At 45.1% G+C, this 18,426-nt stretch overlaps 1 protein-coding gene across 1 annotated transcript; it reads left to right on the forward strand.

The window, feature by feature from the left end:
• The first annotated feature begins 467 nt into the window (after positions 1–467).
• Positions 468–12,401, forward strand: CD79A (CD79a molecule). Its single transcript, XM_056847558.1, has 5 exons — positions 468–522; positions 5,398–5,853; positions 10,258–10,376; positions 11,494–11,559; positions 12,253–12,401. The coding sequence occupies exons 1-5, from the start codon at positions 468–470 to the stop codon at positions 12,373–12,375; spliced, it is 819 nt and encodes a 272-aa protein (XP_056703536.1). The 3' UTR covers positions 12,376–12,401.
• The last annotated feature ends 6,025 nt before the right edge of the window (positions 12,402–18,426 follow it).

Genomic DNA, 18,426 nt, shown 5'->3' on the forward strand with positions numbered 1-18,426 from the left:
TGTCCTTTCTCTCATGTCCCCTTTAGCAACATGTAATTGTTTGTGTGCGCATTTGTGTGTGTGTGTCTGTGGGAGGGGTGAAATGTACACGTAGTTGTGTTTGGTGTGAAAGAAAAAGGGTTCTACAAAGACACAAGGGTGTCTCTGTTTTCATTTGTGAAATGTTGGAGATTGTAATAGCTAGTGCTGGTCCCTTGCATGTGTTTCCGGCATCCGATTAGCAGAAATTTTAAGCACAGAAGGTCAACTTTAAATGCAAAGCAAAAAAAAAAAAAGCCTCCTTGGCTCAGTGAGGTGGAGCAGGAGAGCAGCGGGGCGCATCTCCTGATGTCTGCCCTGAAGGGGGAAAAGAATCCTACGCTTAAAAACAACCCACAAGTCTGGCAGAGACTATCAGAGTGATGCATGGATGCCTAGGACTGTGCTGGGGAACACAGAGTGGTCGCAAGGAACCCGCACATTGCAGGATGGAAGGTGGCCCGCAAAGGTTATATTCCTTGCTCCTCCTGGGGCTCTTTGCATGTAAGTAGAGGGTAAAGATGTTGAGAACTAAAGAAAACAGTACAGATGAATGTGTGGGCCTGAATAGCAGCCTGCCACAAGGATGTTGAGCAGAGGAAGGTTTTCTTCACTCCGCCCAGTAAATGCTTCCTTGAAAGGCACAAATAAAAGTTGGCAGGAGGATGCAGCAGTAACACGGTGAAAATGTGTGCTGCCTGTGGAAGAGGGCATCACTCACCTGAAGTTGCCACAAAATGCTGACCTGCAGCTACAGTTGATATGTCAATAGGTGGGGCTGCAACCAAGCTTGTTTTATTTCTGGAGTCTGGTTTGGTTTGGTTTGGGCCAGTTATTGTGAAACAAAAAAGCTTTTCCTTCTAACAGTGAGTAGTAGCTTTTTTAAAAATTAAAATGTAAATTTCCTTCCATATTTCAAAGGAACACACGCTGAGATTTTTGTAACATGCAGACTTAGTTACATTTAATGGATTGGTAATTTACATTTAATGGATTGGTTAATTTTTAATTGGTTAAATTGATTATCAAACAGTTAAATATTTTAAATCGGTTGACAATGTAACCTTCCCTGTTTCCTTAGGCTAGAAAAATCCTTAGTGCAGAATATCGCAGTGCCATAGTGGGTTTCCATTGTTCTGGATTGGTGTTTTTAAAAAACTGTTATCCCTATAGAGGTCATAGCTGATCCCAAAGGGACATCAAACTTTTCCATCTAACCTCTCCCACTTCATGTTCCATGAATTATTCTCCAGGGGTTCCTAGGGCTGCCAGGTCCCCCCCCCCCGGCCACTGGTGGGGAATGGGGGTGGGGAGGTAAGGTTGCCAAATCCAGGTTGGGAAACTCCTGGAGATTTAGGGATGGAGCCTGGGGAAGAAGGTAATGTAGGTTTTCAATAGATTTTGTGTTAAAAGCATAGATTTTTGGCAAACTTCAACATATTTTAAATGAGTTTCCAGATTTTTCCTGAAGGGATCATTAAATGTCATTTAAAGTACATTTAAAATGGTGGATGGGAAAGACAATCCTGTCAGCAGATATGGTAGTCTGCAGAAATCAGCTGCCTGAGAACTTGGGACAAACAGACTTGTGGTTTTACTGATAGCGAAGTACAGGGAACAGAAGGAAAGAAATGGTTCAGAGTGACCTTTTAAATCTGAGCTGTATTCTGGGGGATCCCCAGGTTCCACCTGGAGGCTGGCATCCCTACTGGCTCCCTCCCTCCATCATTGGGCCTAAAAGTGCAGTATTGAGCTGCTGTTTGAATGATGTGCATACATCATCTTCATTATCAGCTGCTGATTTATTAGGCAATGTTTTATGGACTGTTAATGGATTATTTTCATCTGTTTTATTGGTATATTTTGTGTAGTGTATTGCCCTGGATATTTTTTTACAGTGTGGATCATATTATAAGTAAATGTATGTTGCCATTTAAAATTCATACTTCCTGGAGGTTTGTGTACTAAGTAAGGTGTCAGGAAAATTAAAATTGGAAGTTTTCACACACCCCAGATACCATACATGAATAATTGTATGTGCAGTATAAACAATAACCCTTCCTATAATTTCATATTGTAGTATTCATTTGTTCAGTGCATCTTGCTAGTTTTTTTTTTTTTTAAAGTAGGGTAAAACATGAGTCCACCCTGACCTGGATGGCCCAGGCTAGCCTGATCTCGTCAGATCTCAGAAGCTAAGCAGGGTTGGTCCTGGTTAGTATTTGGATGGAAGACCACCAAGGAAGTCCAGGGTTGCTGTGCAGAGGAAGGCACTGGCCTCTGTTAGTCTCTTGCCATTAAAACCCCAAAAGGGGTCGCCATAAGTCGGCTGTGACTTGACGGCACTTTACGCACACACAAAACATGAGTCCAGTGGTGCCTTTTTGCCAGAGTTCACTTCTAGGGTACTTGAGTTCAGTATCAGATTTTTACATCTAGATTCCAGTTAGGGTTCCCATGACCCCTGGCCATTGGTATGGGATGGGGGCAAGTTTACCAGATCCAGACTGGAGAACTCCTGGAGATTTGGGGATGGAGCCTGGGAAGGACAGGGAGCTCAGTGGGACATAATGCCATAGAGTCCACCCTCCAAAGTGACCATTTTCTCCATGGGAGCTGATCTCTGTAGTCTGGAGATGAGCTGTAATTCCTGGGGAATCCCAGGTCCCACCTGGAGGCTGGCATCCCTAATTTGAATCCAGGAGCACCTTAGAACCAACAAGATTTGGGGGTGCAAGGGTTCAAGAGTCAAAGCTCCCTTTGCCAGATTTTTACATGCTTAGGAGCATTAAATTCAAAGACAACAAATTTCTAAAAGTGTCTCCTTGGGACAGCCGGCATGGTGTAGTGGTTAAGAGCGGTGGTTTCGAGCAGTGGAGTCTGATCTGGAGAACTGGGTTTGATTCCCCACTCCTCCATGTGAGTGGTGGAGGCTAATCTGGTGATCTGGATTTGTTTCCTGCTCCTACACCTGAAGCCAGCTGAGTGACCTTGGGCTAGTCATACTCTCTCAGCCCCATTTACCTCACAGGGGGTGTCTGTTGTGGGGAGGGGAAGGGAAGGAGATTGTAAACTGGTTTGATTCTTCCTTAAGTGGTAGAGAAAGTCAGCATATAAAAATCAGCTCTTCTTCTTTGTTTTGAAAATGTCAGTTGGCTTTACACTAAACTCCTTTTGCAGAGATCTCCTGAATCAGACATGTAAACAAATAATCAGCTGGTCACCCATGCGGAGTAGGAATCTCCTCTTGGCATTAAAGCACAGAAACTCCTGAAAATAGGAAGGGAGCTGATTCAATTTCTCTTCTTTTGCAAACAACCTACATTAGTATGTTTGGGCAAGAAAGTTAGGCAAAATTTTCATGTAGACTACCAACTTTTGTGAACTTAATTTGCAAGGTCTTCCTTAAACCCATTATTACCAGGATTTTTCAACCGAAGATCTGGATTTTAAGGAGCCACGTGATGAGAGGTGCACTTAGAGACCTATTGGGGAAATTAAAAGCCAGTAAGTCTCCAGGTCCTCATGGCAGACACCTAAGAGTTCTTAGGGAACTCAAATGTCCTTAGGGAACTCACTAAATATTAGGGAAAGGCCTCAGCCTCTATGACCTGTTGTTAGACCTCCTCAGTAGGGTTGCCAGGTCCCTCTTCGCCACCAAAGGGAGGTTTTGGGGGCGGAGCCTAAGGAGGGCAGGGTTTGGGGAGGGCTTCAATGCCATAGAGTCCAATGGACAAAGTGGCCCTTATCTCCAGGTGATCTGATCTCTATCGGCTGGAGATCAGTTGTAATGGCAGGAGATCTCCAGCTATTACCTGGAGGTTGGCAACCCTACTCCACAGAAATTGGTTGGCCACTGCATGAGACAGAATGCTGGACTAGATGGACCCTCACTGGTCTGATCCAGCAGGGCTCTTCTTGTGTTCTGAACCTGCAATACCACCTCCTATGCACACGTACACACACACAAACACACACACACACACGCAAAGACTTCCTTCCCTATAACCAGTGCCTATTTCTGTCCCCTAGTGGGCAAAAGTACCTTTTTATATCGGGTTCCATATCCGCTCCACCCTTCAACTGCTTCTCAACTTTGTTCTGTTTCCTGTCAACAGGGGCAAGGAAAAAGGAACTAAAACCAGCCCAATGCCCTTGAGGGATGCTAGAGGGGATCATAAGGGGGGGATGTGGTTCAGTGACCTGATCAGCAGGGAAGGAACAGTGGAAAGACCACTGCAGAGGTTGTTATTGGAAAGGCGATACAACATAGGGGGCCAATTTTGTGAGAGTTCTGTTTGTTTTCAGATATCTGTAGTCCAAACCCTGTTGTATTGTTTGTTGGATGTCCCAACCGGTTGATTGTATTTGACTTAAACTATGGGGGGGTAGTTGTGAATTTCCTGCATTGTGCAAGGGGTTGGACTAGATGACCCTGGTGGTCACTTCCAACTCTATGATTCTATGTAATCTGCCTTGAGTCTCAGTGAGAAAGTCAGAATATAAATAACCAAATCGGTACATACATTAATTTTTTTCATATAGTCTCTGCTACAGAACCAGAAGCTTGATATGGTAAAAAAAAACTGCAGGTGAAGATTCCTCAACCTCGTATCAGGAAAAGCTTAGTCTGTTAATTTTCTGCATGTTACGCTGCTGTTAAAGATGGATTCAGAGGGCAGCCATGTTGTTCTGCAGTAGAACAGCTGGATTAGAGACCAGTCGCACCTTAGAGACCAACAAGATCTTCGGGATATAAACTTTTGAGAGTCGACACTCCCTTCGTTTCTGACAAAGGGAACTTTTACTGGTTCTTGTAGGTTATCCGGGCTGTGTGACCGTGGTCTTGGTATTTTCTTTCCTGACGTTTCGCCAGCAGCTGTGGCAGGCATCTTCAGAGGAGTAACACTGAAGGACAGTGTCTCTCAGTGTCAAACTATTTTCCTACACCCTTGACACTGAGAGACACTGTCCTTCAGTGTTACTCCTCTGAAGATGCCTGCCACAGCTGCTGGCGAAACATCAGGAAAGAAAATACCAAGACCACGGTCACACAGCACAGATAACCTACAAGAACCGATGAACTCTGACCGTGAAAACCTTCGACAATATTTGGAACTTTTACTCTTCAAAGTTTATACCCCGAAAATCTTGTTAGTCTCTAAGGTGCTCCTGGACCCTAGTTAAAGATGGGGAATCAGTACTGCTACAGTTGGTCACCCTAGTACTGTGAACTGGATGGTTCAACAATGTGAACAAGTGCAGTAGGAGCTGTGTGGTTGGAAGAAGAGAATAACCACTCAGCCACCCCTATGTTCAGCTGCAACAGGCTTCCTTCCATATTTTTGTACATTCAGAAATGTACCTTTATTTCCTCAGGTCACTTTTGTGGCGCGCAGGACCCAACAAATGGAGAGCCATTCAACGCCTCAGAGCAAGAGGAAAAAACTGCAGCAACCACCAATACAAAGCTTGTGTCTGAGGGCTCCGGACCAGCTTCACAAGCTAAAACAATGAGCCAAACCCGTAATTCTGTAAACGTGCAAGCCGGACCTCCCTCTCTCTTAACCTTGGAAGGGCATCCGGCCTCCCTGGAGTGCAAATTCACAGCCCCTGAGAATGCTAACGTCTCTTGGAGAAAATCCTGTGCCCCCAACTGCAGCCAGACCTTTCATTTCCCCAGCAACAACTCAAACTTTAACTTGGAAGTAACAAAAGGAGGTTCAAAACTCACCTTCCATCGGGCCAAGACCAGAGATTCTGGCATGTACTACTGCGTCGTGACTGCCTCTGATAACAACGGCCAGTCGTGTGGCACGTACCTCTGGGTTCGGAGTGAGTGTGAACTTGGTGCCATGTGGCAGATTATTTTGACAAATAAGCAAAAGGAGGTGACCTGTGAGCAGCCAATGCATGTCAGAATGCATGTCAGCCAATGCATGTCAGAGGGGAATCTGAGTAAACATCACAAAACCCTAGAAGACCTTTTGCAAAATGTGGTTGCCAGACAGAGCTGAGGCTATATATATCTATCTATCGATATCTATATATCTCTATATATCTCTATCTACATCTATAGATAGATAGATAGATAGATAGATAGATAGATAGATAGATAGATAGATAGATAGATAGATGTAGATGTAGATAGAAATATCCTCAGCTGTCTGCCTGTCTATCTATCTATCTGTAGCTGTTGCTCTATATATAGCTCTCTGTATGAGTGTATATATATGTGTGTGTGTAGCTCTATCTATCTATCATCATCTGTAGCTCTCTCACTATATGTATATCTATATCTGTATCTATCTATCTTTATCTCTGTATATATATCTGTATATATGTAGCTCAATCTATATGTGTGTGTGTGTATGTAGCTCTAGCTATCTAGCTATCTCTCATCTGTCTGTCTGTCTGTCTGTCTGTCTGTCTGCAAATACCTTTGAAATTTGGTTCACATTTCAGAACACAATTTTAATTTGTGTTCTGGTGCAAGAGGGAAAGCTTCTTCACTTTGCATACTATGATTTTCATCTGAATAGGGTGTTCACAGGCCTGACGTGATTATTTGAGTCAAAATCAAGTCAGAGATACCCAGACACTTTATGTTAAAATTGTTATGTGTAGTTTGGGCTTTGGACAGGGTTCAAACCCCTGATCAGCCCCATATATCATAACATCTGTCATTTATCCTACCCTGCATGGCTCTTGAGAGGAGAGTCCCATGTGTGGAGCTCCTAGGTGGAAGCATGGGGGGTGCAAATGTACTAAATAAACCAGAACAAACAAACAGAGTGTACAGCCCAATCCTACACTGATTATTTGGAAGTAAGGCCCACAGTTCTTCAATGGGGCTTACTCCCAAGCAAGTGTAGATAGGATTGCTACCTCAGTTTGAGAGACATTTGTTTTAAAATGCTTGACAATGTTAAATATTGCTGATGTAATCTCAGGAAACAGTAGAAACTATTGAATCACCATATTCAATAGCTCATTTTTCCCCTTCAGTATCTCTAAACCTCAGGCTGTGTATGTAAAGTGCCATCCTGTTGCAACCGACTTATGGTGATCCCACAGGATTTTCAAGGCAAGTGATTAAGTATCAGTAGTCTGCCGGTGCCTTCCTTTGCAAAGTCTTCCTTGTTGGTCTTCCATCCAAGTACTGACCATGCTTAGCTTCTGAAATTGGGCTATCACATCCCACTAAATCCAACAGCATTCATATTCCAAAAATGGGAGGAAATGTCAAGATTAGGAAAATATAAATTCAAAAGTGTGCTTGAAAATTTGAGATAAGGAAACTTATTGGTCATTTTTTTACCTACCAGATCTGTTTCAACTGTAATCTCAAAAACTATATTTGCACATTGTGGTGATTCAATGTCACTCTTCTTTGGTTATGTTCTGGCCCCTTCCTCACATGCATTTTTTAAACGCAAGTATGGGGGGGGGGACCATAAGCAGCCCACTGAATTTGGTTGACATCAGACAGAGCAGAGCAGCAAGCCGACTCAAGGCACAAGACACTTAATTTATTTAGCACGTTTTAATCCTACCCTTCCTCCTAGAAATTCAAGGTATTATTGGTAAATACAAGCTATAGTCAAGGGTCAGAACTAGCATTTACCAGTTGTTACCTTTTTTCTTAATACATCCCTGGTCAGGTCCCCGAGGTATTCTAGGACCTCCATGCTTTCAAGGTGTGTGGAGGCCTCATCTGGATCATGGCCATTACACGAATGGAAAAGGGACTTAGGGCACTTTCACACATGCTGAATAGTCCATTTTCAATCCACTTTCAATGTACTTTGAAGCTGGATTTTACTGTGTAAAACGGCAAAATCCACTTGCAAACTATCATTAAAGTGCATTGAAAGTGGACCAAAAGTGTGTTATTTGGCATGTGTGGAAGTGCCCAAGACTCCCCTCCCCATAATACTTCTGCCCCTGAAATGGCCCCAGGGAGCTACTCTTTGACCCCTTGTGGGATGTGTGTATAATGATAATGCTACATAGTGAACAAGAGAGCCATTTGAGACAAATTTTTTAATCCTAGCAGAGGGCAGGGAAGACCTCACCAGTAGTCTAGAGCATTAAAACAGCCTCTAGCACCTAAGCAGGGCTGCATTAGCTAGAAACTGTCCCCTCCTCTCCCTGAAGTGTCACAGATAACCATTTCCCAAGTGGTACCTTGTCATGAATTGCATGCAAACACTTGGTAAACTGGTGGTCTGTTATCCTACCGTGTGTGTGTGTGTGTGTGTGTGTGTGTGTGTGTGTGTGTGTGTGTGTGTGTAAAGTGCCTTCAAGTCGCAGCCGACTTATGACGACCCCTTTTGGGGTTTTCATGGCAAGAGACTAGCAGAGGTGGTTTGCCAGTGCCTTCCTCTGCACAGCAACTCTGGTATTCCTTGGTGGTCTCCCATCCAAATACTAACCAGGGCTGACCCTGCTTAGCTTCTGAGATCTGACGAGATCAGGCTAGCCTGGGCCATCCATACATGGACATCCTACCAACTCCTGCTCAGAATTGTGGAGGAAACAAGGCATGCTAAAATTCTACTCCCTACTTTCCTACCAAGTAGGGAGTAGAATTTTAGCACTGCCTTGTTTCCTCCACAATTCTGAGCACATGTGAGGCAAAATTCTCATCACTTGGCAAGGAAGTACAATCATCCAACTTTCTAAATGGACATAATGGTACCTTATCACAAATTGTTTAGTTCAGTGATGTCTGGTGTAGAAAAAATGAACTGTTATTAAGGTGAAGCACTGGGAATTTTATAGAGTCTTGGCTAAGGTGGGGGTACCCATACAGGTTTTCTGCACTGAATCCCTCAGTCGGGATGGGATGTGTTTAGCTAGTTTAGCAGCAGGAAGAGGGGGCAGAGGTACTTTCTAGGATGTGAATGGAAGACACTGACATGAATACATAATATTTAATTACATTTTATTCTGCCTTTCCTCCAAGGAGCTGAAAGTGGTTTCGATGGCCCTGAGCCCTTTATCCTTACAAAACCCCTGTTGGGTAGGGCTAGGCTCAGGCTGAGAAACAGTGACTGGCCCAGGGTCACCCATTAAGCTTCATAAACCAAGCTAGGTTTGGTACTCCAGGTTTGGCATCTCCTGTCCCCTCCCTCTGTTAATACTCCACCACCCTCAATTGGAATGTCCATTTTTGCTCTAAAAATGTTGTTGCCCAGTGACATGAAGGACTGTTGGCTCACACAACTTCACATCTGGAGTCTTAAAAGTCAGCAGAAACACTGGACAGACTTTCAAGATGGTGCTTCTGTGCCCTTCACGTGCCCTTTGGGGCACCCAAAGCCTTTCAGGAGAATTTCAGAAAGGAGGTTCAGGGCTGCAGTGCTGACACACAGAAGCAGGGCCCTTTCCCCTCAGGACAGCCCTGCGGTCGTAACGGAAAGGCAGATGTTGTGCCATTGAGCAGGACAGACTTTAAACACAAGGGCACTAAAACAAAATGTGGTTAAATTGTGCATAAATCCTTTTAAAACCAATGTGGCCAGTTAATTTTAATAAAAGCACAGAATGCAGCTGAAGCTACACTAGTTTGGGTCTGATCAGTGCCTGGTTAGGAGACCTGTGAATATGAATATAGACAGACAGACAAACAGGCAGAACAAAAGAAAGAAAGAAAAGCAAAAGATGAATTAACTTAGGTCTACTTATATGTGACTAGTTTCTCTGGGCCCTGACCTGATGGCCCAGGTTAGCCTGATCTCATCAGATCTCGGAAGCTAAGCAAGGTCAGCCCTGGTTAGTATTTGGATGGGAGACCACCAAGGAAGTCTACGGTTATTATACATAGCCAGGCAATGGCAAACCACCTCTGATTGTCTCCTGCCTTGAAAATCCCACAAGGGGTCACCATAAGTCAGTTCTGCCTTGACCAGCACTTTCCACCACCACCAAGTTTCTCTGGATGGGCAATAATTGAACTATAGGGTTTGTATGTATTCTAAATTGGAGAGTAACATTCTCTCGTCCCAAGTTTTTTGTCAAAGCAGAAATTGCTATCAGACAAAATTACTCAAAGTGATACATATGATTGACCTCTATTTTCCAAGTATAGAAATTAGGCTTTCCTTGGCATTTGTTGTTATTGCTTCTGGACCGTTCACATGGGACTAAAGAAGCAATTAAATGGAAGGCCAGGGATGCCATATGGGAAGTCTAGACCCAAACCCCCTCTGCCTCTTGCTTCCTTCCCTCTAGGGCCTCGCCCCACCTCCTTCCTGAATATAAGAGAATCCATCAAAAACAAGATCATCACAGCTGAGGGCTTCCTCCTACTCATCTGTGCCATTGGGCCGGGCCTTTTTCTGCTGTTGAGGGTGAGCTGTTCCTTTCCACTTTTGCACGCACGCACGTACACACACACACACGTACACACACATACACACACACACATGACATGACCCATTCTGATACTGCCTGCCTGTGGTTTCCAGTCACCAGATCTTGTTCTGCTTTAGCTTGCTATATTAAAGCGCGTTCTGCTCCCCTCCTCCCCAGGCACTAATAAACTGTACTAGAATCATTGGTAATCAAGTGGATACATCAAACCATTTTAAGGTTCTCATTAGTAGTGAGGCTTTTTATTCTGCCCACAATTCCCCTTTATTTTGCAAGATGGACTCTAGGGTTGGGCACAAAATTCAGCTGCCAGACAGTGACAGCTTGTTCCAATCATATAGGCTGCCAAGAATTCATGCTGTCTGCCTTTTATCCCACCTTCCTGCAAGGAATTCAGAGGGGCCACTTTTTATCCTCACAATACTGTGAGAGAGGTTAGGCTGAGAGCGACTGGCCCAAGGTGACCCCCATGGGCTTCACCGCATTGCAAGGAACCTGAACCCAGCTCTCCCAGATACTCATCTGACATCCTGCTGGCTGTCAGTGTGACAGTCTGTGCCCCATTGAGCCCCAAATATAGCATTGCTGCTAAATTAGTAAACACAAAAACTGAGACATGCTGGTCTAAAGCCATCAGTGATGGTTGCTGATAAATCTGCAATTTAATCATGACTCTCTGCAGCTACACTTTAAGGAGGATATAGATGAGAAATGGGCTGCAGTCAGTTCAATCTTCAGGTGCCCGAGACCTATTTTATTTTCATTGCGACAGACTAAATATGGTCATCCCATATGGATAGCCCACCTATGCAACATGCAGCTCTTTTCCAGTCTAATAACTGCTGGTAATTTGGTTTTGCGGAAGGTGGGAAACTGAGAAATCTCTGCTAATAATCTCTTTCCTCTTCCCGCCTCCCCCAAGAATTATAATCATGGAGGAATGATGGCTAGATAATGTCATACACACTCACATGAAATGCACTGGACTGTGATATTACTGTGTAGCTGGAAACAGGTCCAACACACCCCACCCCACCCCACCCCACCCCTGGTCCCCCAAGTAGTCCTCAGTGTTTTGTTTACTTCTTTCTACAGAAGAGATGGGAAAATGAGAGCCTGCTGCAGGCCAAGAAGAAATATGAAGAGGAGAACCTCTATGAGGTAACACAGGGAAACATCTGTATAGTGGGATGTAGGCAGATTTCAGAGATAGGGACGATTTATTCATAATGGAAATAGGAATACCAACCAGCAACCTCCTTCCTCGGCAGCAAACTCTGCAACGTCTGACACAGAAATATATACATACACAATGGCAGTGAGCCCCACCTGCAGGAATTTCATGGTGTTCACATAGTCAATTCTTTCTGATTCCAGTCAAGCAGAAAGGGCCCACCAACATCTTTTTAAAAATTGATTATACTTATAGGCTGCCTTCTTAGGTCTTTCATGCATGGCTGTTTCACTCATGGTCACCCCTCTGATGACTTCAGGTCTTTTTTGGATTATGCATGCTGTTTCTGACCGTCAGAGGTCTCCTCACTTTCTCCCTGCATTTCCCTGTGTTTTAAGGGACCTATTTTATCTCAAATTTGAAAATGCGGGCAAAAAGACCATCGTTGCCTAAGGCAGCTTATTATATGACCTTGGGATTGTATTCTGATATTTGCCATGGTTCCAGAAACACCAGAACCTCATCCTTCTTGCTCTGTGGTCTGCACAGAGAGGAGAATGTTGTCCCCCTAACAATTCAATCTTATGCATGTCTTATGAGCATTAAGTCCTGCCAAGCTGAGTGGGACTTACTTCTTAATAAACGTCTTAAGAAATGCGACTTGTTTCTTCCCTCTCTAGGGACTGAATCTGGACGAGTGCTCCATGTATGAGGATATCTCACGAGGGCTGCAAGCCACCTACCAAGACATAGGCAACGTCAAAGTGATTGATCTGCAGCTGGAAAAGCCAGAGAAACCATGATACATTTGCCTTGTGTTCTATTTTCAGAAGCCTACTATAAAGAACCATTTTTTAAATTCCTAAATCTTCTAACAGTATCCTACAGACAAAGCGGAGGGGGGGATATGTATTCTCTCCTTGATGTTGACAGTTTGTGAAACCATTTCAGCTATTCAATAAGGAAGCTGAAGAAAATTGACCAATGCTGTAGTATCAAAGATCTCATATTAATAGAAGAACATAGTAGAGAGCCTTCTGTAATATTTTAGTTTTCCCAACAAAATATTCCAGTAATAACTACCTTTGTAAATGCTCCCTTTCTGTTTTCCATTTATGATTCCCCGTGTACTGCTTCCTGATTCTGGGGAAATGGGCTCTAAGCCAAAAGTTTGTTTCAATTATATTCACAAAGGATGGATCAGTCAAGTGGACAGGGTTAACTGTGCAATCCTGAAGGGGGGCAGAGCTGCTTAGGAGCAGGACTGACTCCACTGCTGGCATCCATGCCACTTGCGCTATGCAAAGTGGCACAGACGCCAGTGCAGGGCAACTTACACCAGCTCCACAGCGTGATGCAGCAGTGCAAGCCTCGTGCACCGGCAGCGTTTTTTCCAGTGTGAGTGCTCATGCCAGCATCCAGGGGGCATTCGCGGGGGAGGAGCTGCCTTTAGGCAGCTTCCAAAGCCCTTTCACCCCGGGAACGCCTGCAAAAGAATGGTGTAGCCCCATGAAACTCAGTGAGGGAGTTTCACAGGGTTTTGTAGGAAATGCCTTTTATTCCACCACCACCCTGGCCAGGAAGCCTCTTTGCAGGCGGTCCAGCTGCACCATCCCCAGCCTGCACCATCCCCACTTCAGGAATGGGCTGTAATTCAGACTTGTCATGTCTTCTATCTTCCCTTCTCAACTCAGGGAACATACAGACATAACATTTGCAGAGCAAGGGGAGATTTGAAAGTCCCCTTACTACATTTACCATCTTTTTTCTCTTTGGGATCACGTTAAGAAATGATCATACAAATTTGCAGTAAAACCAAGCTATTGCCAGCATCTATTGGGTATCCACAATGTCACTCAGACCCATACCTGATTCCCAGGTTCAGATTTTACAACTGTTTAAAAAAATTCCATCATTGAAAGCAAAGGTAAACATTCAATGAATAAAGCAGCACTTTTGTTTGAAAAGGTGGGCATCTCATCTAAAACATGTCATGGGGACAAAAAAGACGGTTAACAGCTTGGTAAACTGTCTTGCAAACCTAGCAGAAAGCTGAGTGTTCCTCTACTTCAACGTCTCTTCTGTCTTCACCGCCTTTAAGGTATGTTTTCGTACTGTCTCATTCTTCAGTGGAAGAAAGATTTATTATTTTAGATCTTCTGAGTAGGATTCTTCTGAGGCCAAAGGAGGGACAACAAACTGGGGACACTTGAGGCAGATGGGCCAGACTTGTAGCTAAGGATGTATACGGTTACATGGGCCAATGAGTTTTTGTTTCCAAACTGCCCGACAAAGAAATGACTAGGCCTTTCCAAGGACCTGATCATTTCCCAGAAGTATTGTTCTGGTAGCCTTGTCTCTTTACTGTGCCATGCAAGGCTCTGGTTGTGCACTGTGATAGATGGAGGACAGCCACAAACTATAGAAATACCCTGGCAGTCTCTTCAACTCAGTTCTTAAACAACCCCACCTTACAAGTCAGCTTGTAATCCTACATTGCTGTAACTATAACCTACCTTTTATTCTGTGCTTTGAGATGTCAATAAAATGATCAAATCTGACTCTGGTTGTGCTTGCAGATGACAAAAGTATCTTCTGGTAAATAAAAATTAGGGGATGGCTCAGTCCTGGACTAAACATGGGCCTTTTAAGCACAGGTTGTTTCCGTCAGGGTCACCCTCCGACTACTTCAGGGCTTAATTATGCATGTATTTTCCAACCTTCAGAAGTCATCTAGCTCTCCCTACATTTTCAGGATGCTGTTTAACCCCGAGTTTAAAGTCTGCCTCGATCCCAAATCGAAAGCTAGTCCTGTGCATACTTGTCACTTTGGGTTTTTCTCCCCACGCCCATTCTCTTCTCCCTCCCACGTCTCTCCATCCAACCCCTCCTCTCAAAGTCATTTGTAAGTGCACTAGCAAGAGAATAATGCTGGAATACAACAAGGCTGCTTATTTGGCAAGGTTCACAGTGAGTGTGGGTCAGTTTCAGTTCTCAGCAGGATGGAACAGAGCTGGGCTGATTCACTGCCCTTCCCTTACAGGCATGAAAGTCTTTTTTTGGTGAGTGCAAGACTACCTATGGAATGATGAAATGGTCACAAATGACCTTGTATTTTTATGTTATGACCCCTGCATTGAGATAACCAGAAACAAATTGGTTGGGGGGGGGGTTGTCTGGTCTCTCTGCTTTGGCTGTAAAATGGCCACTCAGCTCAGATCAAATGAAATAATCCCACTGCGGAGCTGGTGATGTATTTCAGCAGCGTTTTTAGGGGGGATGGACTCACGTGGTTCAGAAGCTCTGCATTTTCACTAGGGATGCATAATTGATCACAAGGTACTCCTTGAATTTCTTTTTTTGGGGGGAAGCCCCTGTGCATAGTGTTTTGAGAATTCGACTGCAGATACTGTGCAGTTAGACAGCAGCAGATCCAGCAAAAACATACCATACATAAAAGGCCATGGAAACACATCTAATGCAATCCTGGTAGCTGTTTCGGTAGAAAGGCAACTTGGGTAGGAGGTAATTTGAAATGGAGAAGCAGTAGGAAGATGCTTAACTCTTCTTCCAGCACTGCTTTCTGCACAGCAACTTCTTTCCAAGCTGCTTCCCCCACCCCCCCAAATTCCATACACATTTTTGGCCAGGTAAACAAACAGCAGAAACTGCCCCTAAGAAAGGCAGGGGAGGGGCAGAAGAGAATAATAGCAGCTGAAATATGTTGGCCAAAGGAAGAGTTAAGTGTTAAGCCCTCCTCCCACCTCCATTTCAAGTCACCCCTTCTCAAAAGATGCTTTGCCTAAATCCATCAGTGTTTTATTACTCATGTGCAGGTAATATGTCCGTTGGTCCTTGGTTGAAGAGCTACAGAATTCTGTAATCTTTTGATGAAAATAATTTACTGAAAGAATATTAATGGCGAAGAACATTCTTAATCACACAGTTGGGCAAGGTTATCAGTTTTGGGCCGGGTTGTCATTAATATGCAGATGACACTCAGCTCAATCTCATATTTCTGGCTGATCCCAGGGAGGCTGGAGAAACCCTTAACCAGTACCTGGAGCAGTTTTGGAGTGGATGCAGGTGAGTAAACTGAAGCTTAATCCCAACAAGACAAGAAGTGCTACTGGGGGGATGCAAGGTCTGAACTTGGATTTAAGGTGTCACTTGTTCCGGATGGGGTTGCCCTCCCCTTGAAAGAGCAGTTCTGTAGTCTGGGGGTGCCCTTAGACCCAGCCCTACTGCTGGATATGCAGGTGACAGCCATGCCTTGGAATCCCTTTTACCAGCTTTGACTAGCTAGCCAGTTGTGTGGCCTTTCCTGGGCAGGAAAGATGCCTTGTGCATATCTAGATAAGATTACTGCAATGCGCTCTACATAGGGCTGACCTTAAAAAGTGTTCAGAAACTTCAATTGGTGCAGAACATTGGCACCAGGATGATGACCTGAGTGTCATAGGGACTATATCACTCCAGCCTTGGCCTGTCTATACTAACTCCCTATTTGTTTCTGGGCTTTTCCCCATTCTCGCATTCCTTGCATCTAACTTCCTGGTTCTTTGGGGGAGGGGGGCTCAGTTCTGCACATGTTTTGCTCCCTTTAGTGGTCAATAGAACATCACACAGCTTTAAATAGAGCATTAAAAACTTCCGTCTAAACCTGCAGGGAGATACGCTTCATTTAAAGCAGTGTAATGTCAAACCGACTACTAGAGGGACAAAATCACATGTGGAACTGAATCCCCCCCCCAAAAAAAAACCAGGAAGTCAGACATGAGGAACATGAACATGTGGGAAAGTCCAAGGTGCTGGTGATGCCCTTTAAAGCCCTATATGAGGTGTGGGACCAACCAACATACATGTAGGACCACCTACTCCCTATGAACCTACCCAACCACTATAGTTATCTTCAGAGGCCTGGTGTGAGAGATTCCCCTCTCTGAGTTTGCTTCTCCAAATCAGTTGCTCAGACGTTGATACAGAAACAATAGATTTATTGAAGCCTTCAGGAGATGAGACAGGCACAGGTAGAAAGTTGCAAGTGAGGGGCTATACGGGTTTACAGCATATATTGACTCCAGGGCACTGGGGCACTGGGGTTCACACTTATTGTTATGGGAAGTTACAAGCTTGGCATAATACAAAACATCAGACGGATCCCAGGAAGTCTGGTGCGGCTATCACACTTCCAAGGCCGCACCGGCCTGAGGGAGTACTGGCAGGAAGAACAGCGGGGGGGGAAGATACATGGGCCATCAGGCCTGGCGCCTGAGACCAGAAGGTGTGAACTGCTTTTACGAGTTCACTGATAACACCGCAGGTGATGGAAAGCAGAGACACAAAGACAGAGACCCTCACATTCTGCCCCCCTTAAGGCCCCCCTCCGAGAGGACGAGGCTTATCGGGATAAGCGAGGTGGAATTCTCGGACCAAGCGAGGAGCTGCCATGTGGGGTGCGGCCACCCATTCGTCATGAGCGGAGCCAAGGTTTTTCCAGCGAACAAAGTAAAACAGTTTCCCTTTCTTCCATTTGGAATCTAAAACCTTGGATATTTCCAAATGGGTATCCCCTCCTACTACGGTAGGAATCTCATGAGCGGGAGGGGGGTGGAACTGGGGAGCTGCTACATAAGGTTTGAGGAGGCTTATATGGAAGACTGGATGAACTCCCTTGAGAGTCTTAGGGAGACTCAGTTCCACGGTAACCTCGTTGATTACTCTGGTAATGGGGAAAGGTCCTACATAACGGTCGCTCAGTTTTTTGCAGGGGCGAAGAGAGCGGAGGTTTTTGGTGGACAGATAGACTTGCTCCCCCACCTTGAGTTCCCATCCCGGAGACCGGTGTTTGTCTGCTTGTTCCTTGTACTTGCTTTTTGCCCTTTCCAGATTTTTGAGCAACCATGGCCAGGTTGATTTAACCACCTGAATCCACTCCTGAAGATCAGGGGTAGACTGGAGCTCTGGCGAGACGGGGGCAGAACCGAAAGGGCCAAAATCCGTCCCGTATATAACTTGGAAGGGACTAAAGCCGGTAGAGGAATGAGGCGCATTGTTGTACGCATATTCGGCAAATGGCAGCAGGTCGACCCAGTCGTCCTGGTGGAAATTTACATAGCAACGCAAATAACATTCTACTACCGCATTTACTCGTTCCGTTTGACCATCCGTTTGGGGGTGATAGGCGGAAGAAAGGCCCTGTTCCTCCACTCCCATTAACTTTAGGAAAGCCCGCCAGAATTTGGCAACAAACTGGACCCCCCGGTCGGAGAGGACCTTCCTCGGGATCGAGTGTAGCCTGAGGACGTGCGTGATGAACAGTTTAGCTAAGCCCTGGGCTGAAGGAAGACCTGCACATGGAACGAAATGAACCTGTTTGGAAAAGAGGTCTGTGATAACCCAGAGAACCGTTTTCCCCCGACTTGGAGGTAGGTCGGTGATAAAATCCATGGCGATGACTTCCCAGGGACGGGAGGGGTTCTCAAGCGGTTTGAGAAGCCCCGGGGGTTTTCCCATCCGTTTCTTGGCTGTGGCGCAGGTGGGGCAGCTGCGCACATACAACTCTACATCAGATCTCATACCGGGCCACCAGAATTGCCTTCGAACCAGGTGAAGCGTTTTTACGAAACCAAAATGACCCGCTAGCCTGGCCCCATGTACAAGTCCCAATACTTCCTTGCGAAGGGAAGATGGGACATATAGTTTCCCCCCTTGCACCCACCAAGTGTTGGTTCGTTCCAAGCCAGTGGGGAGGAGATGGTGCTCCTCCTCCTGTAAGGAGGCGTCCCGGAGTCGCTGTTGGAATGCTTCCGGGATACCTTTGAGCGTAGGGGGGGTCTCCGGTTGGCGGGCTT

The sequence above is a fragment of the Euleptes europaea genome, chromosome 3, assembly GCF_029931775.1.
Source record: "Euleptes europaea isolate rEulEur1 chromosome 3, rEulEur1.hap1, whole genome shotgun sequence".
Taxonomy (NCBI): domain Eukaryota; kingdom Metazoa; phylum Chordata; class Lepidosauria; order Squamata; family Sphaerodactylidae; genus Euleptes; species Euleptes europaea.

Excerpts from the sequence above, each read along its gene's own strand:
- CD79A (XM_056847558.1), top strand. The coding sequence starts at position 468 with ATGGAAGGTGGCCCGCAAAGGTTATATTCCTTGCTCCTCCTGGGGCTC. Across the intron at positions 5,854-10,257 it reads CACGTACCTCTGGGTTCGGA|GGCCTCGCCCCACCTCCTTC; the intron begins GTGAGTGTGAAC and ends CCTTCCCTCTAG. Across the intron at positions 10,377-11,493 it reads GCCTTTTTCTGCTGTTGAGG|AAGAGATGGGAAAATGAGAG; the intron begins GTGAGCTGTTCC and ends TTCTTTCTACAG.